This window comes from Puma concolor, chromosome C2 (genome assembly GCF_028749965.1).
Source record: "Puma concolor isolate L17-30 chromosome C2, mPumCon1.1.hap2, whole genome shotgun sequence".
Classification (NCBI taxonomy): domain Eukaryota; kingdom Metazoa; phylum Chordata; class Mammalia; order Carnivora; family Felidae; genus Puma; species Puma concolor.
The window spans coordinates 91,774,488-91,788,533 of NC_141675.1; the positions used below are offsets into that span (position 1 = coordinate 91,774,488).

The 14,046-nt window shown below is 37.2% G+C and overlaps 1 protein-coding gene across 4 annotated transcripts in view; it reads left to right on the forward strand.

The window, feature by feature from the left end:
* The window catches only part of KPNA1 (karyopherin subunit alpha 1), a 71,193-nt gene that overhangs the window by 32,354 nt on the left and 24,793 nt on the right, over positions 1 to 14,046 (forward strand). For all 4 annotated transcript variants that reach the window (XM_086675262.1, XM_025913952.2, XM_086675263.1 and 1 more), the window contains 3 exons: positions 6,673 to 6,780; positions 9,871 to 9,970; positions 12,896 to 12,990. In XM_086675262.1, coding sequence (XP_086531388.1) covers positions 6,673 to 6,780; positions 9,871 to 9,970; positions 12,896 to 12,990 — 303 coding nt within the window. The remainder of the gene's footprint in view (positions 1 to 6,672; positions 6,781 to 9,870; positions 9,971 to 12,895; positions 12,991 to 14,046) is intronic.

Genomic DNA, 14,046 nt, shown 5'->3' on the forward strand with positions numbered 1-14,046 from the left:
CCACTAAGTTTGTATCTGTCAGTAATTACTCTGAATGTAAATGGACTAAATGCTCCAATCAAAAGACATCGGGTGTCAGAATGGATAAAAACCATCTGTATGCTGCCTACAAGAGACTCATTAAAAAATATATTTTTTTAATGTTTAATTTGGAGAGAGAGAGAGAGAGAGAAAGCGGGGGAGGGGCAGAGAGAGAGGGAGACACAGAATCAGAAGCAGGCTCCAGGCTCTGAGCTGTCAGCACAGACCCCGACGTGGGGCTTGAATTCACGAACCATGAGATCATGACCTGAGCCGAAGTCAGACGCTTAACCAAGTGAGCCACCCAGGTGTTCCACAAGAGATTCATTTTATTTTTTATTAAAAAAAATTTTTTTAAATGTTTATTTTTGACAGAGAGAGAGAGAGAGACAGAACATGAGTGGGGGGGTGGTGGGGGGGGTGGGGGGACAGAGAGAGAGGGAGACACAGAATCAGAAGCAGGCTCCAGGCTCTGAGCTGTCAGCACAGAGCCTGACGCAGGGCTCGAACTCACAGACTGCGAGATCATGACCTGAGCCAAAGTTGGGCACTCAACCGACTGAGCCACCCAGGTGCCCCAGAAGAAATTCATTTTAGACCTGGACACCTCCACATTGAAAGTGAGAGGATGGAGACGCATTTATCATGCAAGTGGACATCAAAAAGAAAGCCAGAATAGCAATACTTATATCAGACAAACTAGGTTTTAAAACAAAGACTGCAACAAGAAATGAAGGGGGGAGGCACTATATCATAATAACAACATATATCAACTATTATTATACAATAATAGTAGGGGACTTTAACACCACACTTACAGCAATGGACAGATCATCTAAGAAGAAAAGCAACAAGGAAACAATGGCTTTGAATGACACACCGGACCAAATGGACTTAACAGATATATCTAGAATATTTTTTTCTAAAGCAGCATAGTACACATTCTTTTTGAGTGCACATGGGACATTCTCTAGAAGAGATCACATACTAGGTCACATACCAGGCCTCAACAAGTGCAGAAAGGTTGAGATCATACCATGTATATTTCAGACCACAATGCTATGAAACTTGAAGTCAGCCACAAGAAAAAATGTTGAAAGACCACAAATACATGGAGGTTAAATCTGTTTACTTGGAGGCACTGGGTGGCATTCTACTTGGAGGTTCGTCATTCTACTTGGGGCACCTGGGTGGCTCAGTTGGTTAAGTGTTTGACTCTTGGTTTCAGCTCAGGTCATGAATTCATGGTTCAAGTTAGAGCCCTGTGTCGGAGTGTGCTGACAGTATGGAGACTGCTTGGGGTTCTCTCTGCTTCTCCCCTGTATGCTCTCTCTCTCCCTCTCTTTTTCTCTCTCTTTCTCTCTTTTCTCTCTCTCTCTCTCTCTCTCTCTCTCTCTCTCTCTCTCTCACACACACACACACACACACACACACACACATTCTCTCAAAATAAATGAACTTTAAAAAAAATAACATCTTACTAAAGAATGAATGGATCAGCCAGGAAATTAAAGAAATAAATACAGGAAACAAATGAAAACGAAAACATGACAGTCCAAATCCTTTGAAATGCAGCAAAAGGGGTCACAAGAGCGAAGTATATGCAATACCAGCCTACCTCAAGAAGCAAGAAAAATCTCTAATATACAACCCAACCTTATACCTAAAGGAGCTAGAAAAAGAACAACAAATGAAGCCTAAAGCCAGCAGAAGAAGGGAAATAATAAATATTAGAGCAGAAATAAATGATACAGAAATAATAACAACAACAACAAAAAACAGTGGAACAAATCAGCGAAACCAGGAGCTGGTTCTTTGAAAAAATTAATAAAATTGATAATCACCTAGCCAGACTTGTCAAAAAGAAAAGAGAAAGGACCCAAATAAAATCATGAAGGAAAGAGGAGATCCACAACCAATACCACAAATAAAAACACTTATAAGAGAATATTATGAAAAACTATATGCCAACAAATTGGGCGATGCAAAAGAAATGGATAAATTCCTAGAAACATGTAAACTACCAGAACTGAAACAGGAACAATAGAAAACATGAACAGATAACCAGCAAAGAAATTGAATCAGTAATCAAAAATATCCTAATAAACAGAAGTCCAGGGCCAGATGGCTTCCCAGGGGAATTCTATCAAACATTTAAAGGAGAGTTAATACCAGTTCTTCTCAAACTGTTCCAAAAAATAGAAATGGAAGGAAAACTTCCATACTCATTCTGTGAGGCCAGCATTACCTTGATTCCAAAACCAAAGATCCCACTAAAAAAGACAATTACAGTCCAGTATCCCTGCTGAACATGGATGTAAAAATTCTCAATAAAATACTAGCAAATCAAATCCAACAGTACATTATAAGAATCATTCACCACAATCAAGTGGGATTTATCCTTGGGCAATAAGGATGATTTAATATTCTCAATGAATCAGTGTAATACTCCACATTATTAAAGAAGATAAGAAATACATGATCCTCTCAGTAGATGCAGGGAAAGCATTTGACAAAGTACAGCATCCTTTCTTGATAAAAACCCTCAACAAAATAGGGATAGAGGGAGCATACCTCAGCATCATAAAGGCTGTATACAAAAGACCCACAGCTACTATCGTCCTCAATGGAGAAAAAATGAGAGCTTTTCCTCTGTGTTCAGGAACAAGAAAGGGATGTCCACTCTTACCACTGTTATTTAACATAGTACTAGAGGTCCTAGCCTCAACAATCAGCAAAAGGAAATAAAAGGCATTCAAATCAGCAGGGAAAAAGTCAGACTTTATAACTATTTGCGGATGAGATGATACTCTATGTAGAAAACCCAAAAGACTCTACCAGAAAATTGCTAGAACTAATATATGAATTCAGTAAAGTCACAGGGTGCAAACAACATACAGTGATCTGTTGCATTTCTATATACCAATAATGAAGCAGCAGGAAGAGAATCAAGGAATTGATCCCATTTACAGTTGCACCCGAATTACAAGATACGTAGGAATAAACCCGCCAAAGAGGTAAAAGATCTGTACTCTGAAAACTGTAGAACAAAAAAGACACTGAATAGCCAAAGCACTCTTGAAAAAGAAAAGCAAAGTTGGAGGCATCATAGTTCTGGACTACAAGTTATATTACAAAGCTGTAGTGATCAAGATTGTATGGTACTGGCACAAAAATATAAATATAGATCAATGGAACAGAATAGAAAACCCAGAAATGGACCCACAACTACATGGTCAACTAATCTTTGACAAAGCAGGAAAGAATATCCAATAGAAAAAAGATAGTCTCTTCAACAGATGGTGTTGGGAAAACTGGACAGTGACAAGCAGAAGAATGAAACTGGACCACTTTCTTAGGCAATGCACAAAAATAAATTCAAAATGGATGAGTGAGCTAAATGTGAGACAGGACACCATCAAATTCCTGGAGGAGAACACAGGCAACAACCTCTCTGACATCAGCCATAGCAGCTTCTTACTTGACATGTCTCTGGAGGCAAGGGAAACAAAAGCAGAAATGAACTATTTGGACTTTATCAAGGTAAAAGCTTCTGCACAGCAAAGGAAACAAAACTAAAAGGCAGCCTTCAGAATGGGAGAAGATATTTGCAAATGACATATCTGATAAAGGGTTAGTAATCCAAACTCTGTAAAGAACTTATACAACTGAACACCCAAAAGTCAAATAATCCAGTTAAGAAATGGACAGAAAACATGAATGAATTCCAAATTATGGAAAGAGTCCAAATGTCTATTGACTGATGAATGGATAAAGAAGATGTGGTGTATATGTACAATGGAATACTACTCAGCAATAAAAAAGATGAAGTCGTACTATTTGTAATGAAGTGGATGGAGCTAGAGTGTATTATTCTAAGCAAAATAAGTCATAGACAAATACTGTATGATTTCACTCATGTGGCATTTAAGAAATGAAACAGATGAACGTAGGAGGGAAAAAGAGGCAAACCATCAAACAGACTCTTAAACATAGGGAACAGAGTGAGAATTGCTGGAAGGGAGGTTGTGGGGGGAGATGGATTAAATGGGTGATGGGTTTTAAGGAAGGCAGTTTTGATGAGCACTGGGTGTTATATGTAAGTGATGAATCACTAAATTCTATTCCTGAAACTAATATACTATAATGTTAACTAACTGGAATTTAAATAAAAACTTGAAATTTAAAAAAAAATTTTTTTTGGCCATTTTCCAAATATATTCCCCTACCCCAATCTTAGAACTCCAGTGCATGTGTGTTAGGCCACTTGATGTCCCACAACTGACTTATATTTTGTACAGTTTTTTCAGTCTTTTTTCCATCTCTTTTATTTTGGAGTGTTTATATTGCTATGTCCTTAAATTCACTAATTTTTTCTTCTGCAATATGTAATTGGCTGTTAATGCTATCCAGTGTGCTTTTCATCTGAAAAATTTTATTTTTCATGTCTAGGTTATTTGCTTAGCCTTTTTGTTCATCTCTTCCTCTCCTCATGGCTGTACTTTTACCTTTCAAATATGTGGAATATATAACAACATTTATAATGCTCTTTTCCATTTTGCCGTTTTTGTCATTTCTAGGTGATTTTGATTAATTTTTCTCTCTTCTTTTTAGCGCTTCGTAGTTTCCAATTGAATTCTAAGAATTGTGAATTTTATCTTGCTTGTTGTTGGAGTTCTTGTATCTTTAAATACATATAGTTCTGAATTTGTCATTGGGTTTAGTAAATTACTTGTAACATTTGTTTTTACGTTTCATTGGGCTGGAACTTTAATATGCCTTTATTTTTTTTTATTTTTTAATTTTTTTTATTAAATTTTTTTTTTCAACGTTTATTTATTTTTGGGACAGAGAGAGACAGAGCATGAACGGGGGAGGGGCAGAGAGAGAGGGAGACACAGAATCGGAAACAGGCTCCAGGCTCTGAGCCATCAGTCCAGAGCCTGACGCGGGGCTCGAACTCACGGACCGCGAGATCGTGACCTAGCTGAAGTCGGACGCTTAACCGACTGCGCCACCCAGGTGCCCCAATATGCCTTTAATCCAGGGGCTAATTTAGCTTTAGTGCTGGGTCCATTTCCTTCTGAGTGTTGTACTAAATGCCCTTTATATGTTAGGAAGTGTTTTCTGTGTGTGTGTGTTTTTTTTAAGTTTATTATTTTGAGGGAGGGGGCAGAGAGAAAGGGAGAGAGAACCCCAAGCAGGCTCTGCTGTCAGCGTATGCCTGACATGTGGCTTGATCCCACAAACTGTGAGACCACAACCTGCGCCGAAATCAAGAGTCGATGCTTAACCAGTTGAGCCTCCCAGGTACCCTAAGTCTTTTCTATCTGGTTGAAACATGAATATCTCTTGACTGATATAACTGTCAAAATTGTTCTGCATGTTTGTTGGGGGTGATTCCTTTCCCAGCTTTTCCTTACACACCTGTGCTTATTAGCAGGAAGCTAAAGACTCATGGGGAACTTTCTGCAGATTTTTAGAATTCTCTCTATATTGATCTGTTTATTACTCTGCCTGTGGATTCTAGTTGTCTTGGCCTCCTCATTTCTAAACTCTGTCTGCTCAACTGAGTGAGCCTGTAGGCCCTGTTTGGGTGTTGTCTTCCCTGTGCTGCAGCCTGAAAACTCTGTATAGGTAATAATCTGAGGCAGTCATAGGGCCAATCTTACTTCTTTTCTTTTCTGAAGGATCAATGCCTGGTCTGCCTCTTATCCATTGGCCGAAACCTGTTATTTTATGCATTTGTCTGCTTTTAGACAGGGTTGCATAGGGTGAGAGGATAAGTTATTGGTCCTCCGTCATGGTTTGATGAACAAGTGAACTGCCTGGGACTATTGAAGATATAACGGAGGGGCGCCTGGGTGGCTCAGTCAGTTGAATGTCTGACTTCGGCTCAGGTCATGATCTCACGGTTCGTGAGTTTGGGCCCCATATTGGGCTCTGGGCTGACAGCTTAGAGCCTGGAGCCTGCTTCTGAGTCTGTGTCTCCTCCTCTCTCTCTCTACCCCTCCCCCGCTTGTGCTCTGTCTGTCTCTCTCTCTCAAAAATAACATTAAAAAAAAAAAAGATACAATGAGACACCTTAGTGGCTCCCTTTAGGTAGAAATATTCTTGGCCTACACAAATTGACGATTTAAAGTTAGTGTTCAGGTAGTAGTCACATGTCATCACTGGTTGTTGGACGGGTTAGAAAGGTTGTGAAGTCTCAGTCCATTATTTTTGAGGTTTAGGAGGGAAGTATTAAGCCATTCTGACATCATTGTTATCATTTCCCACGATGTATTGGTAAGACTATAGTGTTACCAACTTCACGTAAAGGAAAGGGGAATGGCCAAGCATGCCTCGACTCCTTTTTCACCGTTACTCTTTTTATATGTCGTGCAGTGTTAGGCTTCTCTTAGTAAGTTTTACCACATCAGGTGTTGGTAACAGCATATTGTGATTGTTAATTGCATTAGATTATAAGACTGGAGAATTCTGAACTAGTTCCTCATCATGAAAGTTGAAGGTGGCACAACCTTTAGAATTTTTAAAATGATTTTCAAAAAGCTCCATCTTTTCCTTATTGCCTTTTAAGTGGGGAGCCTAGTTTTTTGATGTTTAACTCCTTTGTATTAGAATACTTGGTAATGATTTTTTATTTTTTAGTTATTCAAGCGAAGAAATGTTGCTACAGCAGAGGAAGAAACAGAAGAAGAAGTTATGTCAGATGGAGGCTTCCATGAGGCTCAGATTAATAACATGGAGATGGCACCAGTAAGTAAGATCATGAAAGAAACTCTTTTTAGTATGTTTCTGAAGATATGAGGCTTAGCTTTCTATTTGGGTTTTTTAAAAAGCGGTTAGTAAATGGCTACAGAAATTACTTGGCATTTCATTTTTGAAAAGAGGCCATATACTTAATATCCTGGTTCATTAGATGTTTTTTATAGTTTGAATAATATACAGTTAAACTGAATTAACTAAATTGTGAAGATTAATTCAGCTTTTAAAACTTAAAAAGATAATTGTAAAATTATTCCTTAAAAGTTGAATAACAAGGGCTACTTTAAAGAAAATCCCAGTTTGTTATTCATTTCAGTTATCAAATTGGGCACGTTTATATGATTTTAAAAATTGGTTCCATATCACAGCTGTTGGCTTTTCTATTACAACCTGTTTTATAACTTTCTTGACGTTTACATGAGGATCTAAAAATTATGCTTTGTTTATATGGATACCTGTATAGATTTCTCATTAATCAGTATGTTTTAATAGATCATATGTAGTTTTCAAAAAAAAAATCTTTCTTCTACCTCAGTGACCCAATTTCTTTCTTCATTTGCAACCACTGTTACTGGATTCTTATTCTTCTTGAGAAAATAAGTTTTCTTCCTCCTCCCCTTTTAAGCAAATTGTGACATATTCTGCACAGTATCCTATATATATTTTTCTACTTCATAGATCTCTAGTTTTTATGGTCCGTTTTTTTTTTTTTTTTTTTTTTTAATTAGAGCTGTTTAAATAATTTTGGAATCTATGTAGATAGACATTGTAGCCAACACTATGATTTAAAAAAAATTTTTTTTTAACGTTTATTTATTTTTGAGACAGAGAGAGACAGAACGTGAACGGGAGGGTCAGAGAGAGAGAGGGAGACACAGAATCTGAAACAGGCTCCAGGCTCTGAGCTGTCAGCACAGAGCCTGACGCGGGGCTTGAACTCACGAACCGCAAGATCATGACCTGAGCCGAAGTTGGATGCTTAACCGACTGAGCCACCCAGGTGCCCCAACCAACACTGATTTTGTGGTGAATTCTTCTAGGCCCTTCAGAAAGTCAAACTGTCCATTTTTTTAAGTGGATATTAATATGAAGTATTTCATGGATTATAATACTAAGATTCTATAGAGGAAACAACCTGTAGGAGATTGATTGGTTGATTTTAAGGAATTGGCTCATGTAATTGTTGGAGCTAGTAAGTCCAAAATCCGTAGGGCAAGTCAGTAGGCTGGAAATTCAGGTAAGTGTTGATGTAGTTTTGAGGCTTAAGTTTCTTCAGGAAACCGGTCTTTGCTCTTAAGACCTTCTTCAACTGACTGATTGAGGCCAACTCACATTTTAGAGAGTAATGTGCTTTACTTGATTATACTAGTTTAAATGTTAATCACATCTAAAAATTATTCTTACAGCAATATCTAGATTAATGTGTGTTCAGACAACTGGCTACTATAACCTAACCAAATTGACACATAAAATTAACTATCCTAGTACTTTCCTTGGCAACTTGGCATGTATACACAACTCCTTAAACCATACTGAGACTCAGATAAATAACAAAGTTATACCTCCATGTGACATGATATAGTTATTGTTTGTGCAAGTAAAAATGTACTAACCTCCCCGGAAGAAGATGCAAAGTCTTTGAGTGATGTTCAGTTCTCTCCTTGATATCCTGTTACTTAAATGCTGGGATATAAAATTAACAGTACTTAAATACCATGAATGTAAAGTCAATACATCTTACATTAGGGAATAAGAGGGAAGAAAACGTGTGTGTGTGTGTGTGTGTGTGTGTGTGAGAGAGAGAGAGAGAGAGAGAGAGAGAGAGAGAGAGAGAGAATATGAATGTGTATATCCAAGTGTATCCAGACATTCATAACAGAATCATATAGATACCTTTGTTTATTCAGGTATCAGTTTTGTAAGTTTCAAAGTAGTTACTTTTCTGACTGTTAAGAGCAGAATGCTTCATTCTCCCAGTTGGGATTTCCCAGGTGTTTGGTAAAGTGCTGTTTACCAACCAGTGCTGTTGGTAAGCACTGTTACCCAAGTGCTGTTTCCCAACCAGCTATCATTGACAACTCAGTGCAGCTTTCTTCACAGTTCATCTTGTTGACTCTAATATTTCATGAAATGACAGGAATTTTATTTCATTCTGACAGGTGACCCTAAGAAGTAGGTTAACTGCTAATATTGGGGATGGGTTATAGTAAAAAATGGAAAAGTTCTAAGAAAGCAAGAAAATAATGGAAAACTGAAAAGTTTTAATAAAGAAAATAGAAATTTTAAGTAAATTTGAGTCAGCTGTTGAATTTGGTAGCAGCTAGAATCTGTGAATTACACAGGATTATTCTATACTCCATAAATATTTATTGAGCATCTTCTATATGCCAGCCTTCGGTGATAGAACAGTAAGATGGACAGGGTCTTTGGTTTTCACAAATCTGCTATACTGGAGGAATCTGGGCAGTAAACACATAACTGAGAAAAATACCTGATAGTGAAAAGGGTTGGCATAGAATTAAAATAGAGTGATAGAGATGGAGCAGTTCCTTTAGAGTTGGAGACCATGAAAAGCTTTCTTTTAGAATTTAACAAATTTGTCTGAAAGACAAGGAACAACCAACCATGTGATGAACAAGGAGAGGAAGAATAATAAACGCCTTCTCCTAGTATTTACTCATAAGATTATTTTCTTATTGTCATGAGCTTCTTTTTTCACAATATTTATTTATTTATTTATTTATTTATTTATTTATTTATTTATTTATTTAGAGATGGGGGAGGGGCAGGGAGAGGGAGAGAGCTGAGTGTGGAACCCACGTAGGGCTTGATCCCACAACTGGGAGATCACAACCTGAGCCACTCAGGTTGCCCCATGAGCTCCTTAATGATAGACAAAATATTTGGCTTTGTCATATCATTGATCATTTCAGACATTTCTACATGTAAAGATTATCCTACCTTTGTGTAACTTTTCTAGATAAATATGATTAACTTAATGTTGGCCACAGTTTATACTGTCTTTGTTTTCCTTTGATTTAGAGTTAAAATTTTATCATTTTTGCTTTTTTGTGTTTCCAGGGTGGTGTAATTACTTCTGACATGATTGAAATGATATTTTCCAATAGCCCAGAGCAACAGCTTTCAGCAACACAGAAATTCAGAAAACTGCTTTCAAAAGGTGAGTTCTGAGTATGTTAAAGTACAGTTGACCTTGAACAACAGGGGCTTGAACTCTGCAGGTCTACTTGTAACGCAGATCTTTTTTGATAAATTGAGTACAATATTGTAAATATATTTTCTCTTTCTTATGATTTTCTTAATAACATTTTCTTTTCTCCAGTTTACTTTATTGTAAGAATACAGTATGTAATACATAACGTACAAAGTAAGTGTTAATTGACTGTTGATGTTATTGGTGAGGTTTCCTGTCAGCAGTAGGCTATCAGTAGTTCAGTTTTGGGGGAGTCAAAAGTTAAAAAGGATTTTTGACTGTGTGGGGATTGGCGCCCCGAGTTTTGTATTGTTCAGGGGTTGACTGTATATTTTTTCATTTCGATAAAAAATACTACTTTCCCATATTCTGTTTTTCACATCACAGGTAAGTTGCTTTGGAATGTGTCTATCAACAGAATAAAAGGACACTTATAGACATAAGTATAATTATGAGCTATGGCTAATTTTCAAATTTATTTATTTATGCAATCTTACCAGGACCAGAAAGGAGCATTATTTTAATTTCTGAGCTATTTTATAAAAGACCTTAAAGTGATAAGAACAGTAGTCAGTATTTCATGTTAATTCAAATTGAGAAACTCCATTCTTTTGAAAAAAAACAAAACAAAGTGTTTTTGTTTTTTTTAAAGATTTTATTTTTACATAATCTCTATGTGGGCCTCGAACTCAAAACCCTCAGATCAAGGTTTGCATGCTCTACTGACTGAGCCAGCCTGGCACCCCAAGAAAAACTGTCAAAATATCACTTGAGAGGTGCCTAGGTTAAGTTGGTTAAGCATCCAGCTCCGGCTCAGGTCTTGATCTCGTGGTTCACGAGTTTGAGCCCCGTGTCAGGCTCTGCTGACAGCTCAGAGCCTGGAGCCTGCTTCAGATTCTTTCTGCGTCTCCCTCTGTCTCTGACCCTCCCCCACTCATGCTCTGTCTCTGTGTCTCAAAAATAAAAAGAATTAAAAAAATATATCATTTGAAAGATCAGTGTTATTGCTGGGCATGGTAATTATTTATTTATTTTTGGTATAATTAGGGTAGACTAGAATATGATACTTTCGCCATTCTGGGCAAGTAAACAGAACTATGACTCTGAACCACATTAAAATGTTGATAGTAAACATTGACCTTAAATAAATAGCTGCTACCCTTGGCCCAGTACTAAGGTATAGTTGTTTGGAGTCATTAGTGATAAATTAATATATTCCTTGAGGGAACTGGAATAAAAACCTATTAACATATAATTTACATTTTTGTGTGATACAAAAATTACATTTCTCGTGTGACAGTTTATTAATATTTGAAGGCTATTATCATGTACACTTTTCCCACTCTTGTCTCTTTTCAGCGTGCTAAGCCTAATGGCTTTCTCACACCATGTGACCTTTTAGGGCCTTTTGCTGCTTTCTACTACTTTACTGCCTAGATTCTAGTTTCCTAGCCATCCCTCTTAAAAATGTGATAACTGGGGGCACCTGGATGGCTCAGTCGGTTAAGCATCCAACTGTTGATTTCGGCTCAGGTCATGATCTCAGGGTTGTGAGATTGAGCCCCATGTGGGGTTCCATGCTGAGCATAGGCCTGCTTGACATTCTCTCTCTTCCTCTCTCTCTGCCCTTCCCTGGCACACATGCGTGTGCACGCCCTCTCTCAAAATAAATAAACATTTAAAAAATGTGGTAACTAGAATATAGTACTTCAGATGTGTTCTCGTTACCCTAAGGTGAGGGGACAGATTGCCTTCCTTGTCCTAGGACTGTACGTTCCAGTAATGTACTCCAAGATAGCAGCAGCAGTTATTTTGATAGTCATGGCACAGTAAGGTTCACTGTATTTGCGGCCATCTAAACTCCCATAGAACTTCTTTTCATGCACATGTGTTTTAGGATTCATCTGTGAAGTCATGTAGATTTTTTAAAATATTTTTATAAATTTCAGTTGCTAAATCCTGCTTTATCCCCGTCGTTTTATTGCAAACTTCAGCTTATTGTTGTTCTTCCTATATGTTATTTCTGTAATCTAGCATATTAATTACTTCATTTTTATTATAATCATCAAATTTATTTGTACTACCTGAATAGTTGATAAAAGTGTGGAACCAGGCAAAGAACAGGTCATCAGAGCGCTCTCCAAATTAACATTGAACCATTAGTCACCTTTGTTTCATTAAAGCTTTGGACTTGTCGAAGAATCCCTACTAGTACTATAATCTGTCGTTTTTCTTGCATCGCTCTGTGAATATCATCAAGAACTTTGTCAAATCTCTTGCTGAAATTACCATGTTGATTGTTTAGGACATTTTCTGTTAACCCAACAGGTTTCTACCAAATGATTTCATTTATAAAATACTCTGTTGTCGTAAATGAAAAGTGAGATTAAGTTGGCAAGTCATCCTTAATGAATTCTTTCTGGCTCCTATTTAACCACCGCAGCTGTAAAATTAAATCCTGCAGGCACATGCAGAGTCCCCTAATCCAGTTTATTAAAACAACTTCTTGTTAGAGTAAAACCCCATCTACAGAGAAGGAGCTAGAAGGAAGAATTCTGAAATAATAACAGTGGTCATCTTTGGATGTTTTCCCCCCTACTTTCTTAAGTTTTCTAAAATTATAGAAGCAATGGCTTTAATTTTTGAGAATTCTGCCCATCATTTCCATGTTAACGCGTACTTTATTGTGAAACCTTTTGAGCTACCCTAGTCTCAAAGTGACTGTGCTCCATTTTACATTTAGAATTTTACATTTGATTTCTTAGATTTCCAACATGAAAGAGATGCTAAAATGGAGGGAGGGATATTATGAAGTAAATTTGAGCTCATAAAGTCCTTGCATTGAAATGAAAGAATTATTTTCTTCTTTCCTTTTATTTTATGGGGAGACAGAACCTAATCCTCCTATTGATGAAGTCATCAGCACACCGGGAGTAGTGGCCAGGTTTGTGGAGTTCCTCAAACGAAAAGAGAATTGTACACTGCAGGTGCGAACCATTTTCATTTCTTGCCTCATATTTTAAATCCCTTTACAAACTTACATTTTATATACAGATTTGTTACTTAGGTTAATTTATACAGTGGGTTTGTTTTTGATATGATGTTCCTGACAGCCACGTTGCAAGCTGCTTTTGATAGCTTTGTCAACATCTAGGCCCTTGGTTTTACTCTTTAGAATTCATGTCATTTTTATCATGAAGAAGATTATTTTATGATGATTGTGGATAACATTTAATAGGGAATCGTTTGCAGTTGAAGAGTCACTATAAGAATCTAAGTGTGGGCTACATAAAATTGGTTTTGGAAGATTTTTAGATTACATTGGTCGGCTTTGTCAGGGCTGTGTAACATGGGCTAGGTTAGACTCAGTAATCCCCAATCCTGGTTCCAGTTAATTCTTCCCATTCCCCTGAAGAGTTTCCAGGGAGACAGCCTTATGAATCTCCATGCTTCCTGCTGTGTTAATTTAGTCTGTCAGTACTGTATTATATAGGGGTTCTAAGAGGAAATTCTGCAACTTCTGGATTGGATAGTTTTCACAGTAAAGAGAACCACCTGTCAACTGACTCGTCCTGGGAGTTATCTAGAAATTTTTAAATACTGTTTTTGGGTTTTTTTTTTTTCCCTGAATAAAGTTGGAGTTTTAGTAGACTGGCAATTTTTCAGTAGCTGTACTTCCTTGGAGTAACCAATTGAATCAGTTTCTGTGTTATTCTTTAACCAATACCTGTGATATCTAAATTCTCACTTATAGGATGTAATCTGAAGGGCTTGGCCCTTTAGAAAGACTATGCAACTATAAAAATTGGTTAAGTACAAAGTGGATCACAAAATGAGGTTAATTTTCCAAGTATATCTGACAATAACAAGTTAATTGTAAAGGTAACTTTCACCCTCTTGTCTGCTTTTGCCTTATTCTCTGAGGCTGTAGGGAGGGGGACATTTTTATAAATGATAATAACCTCTGTCCCCAGGTTCCTTACTCTCCAGAGGATTGTAGGTAATTCATAAAACTTGATGCCTTGTCTTGATATTTTCTCTCC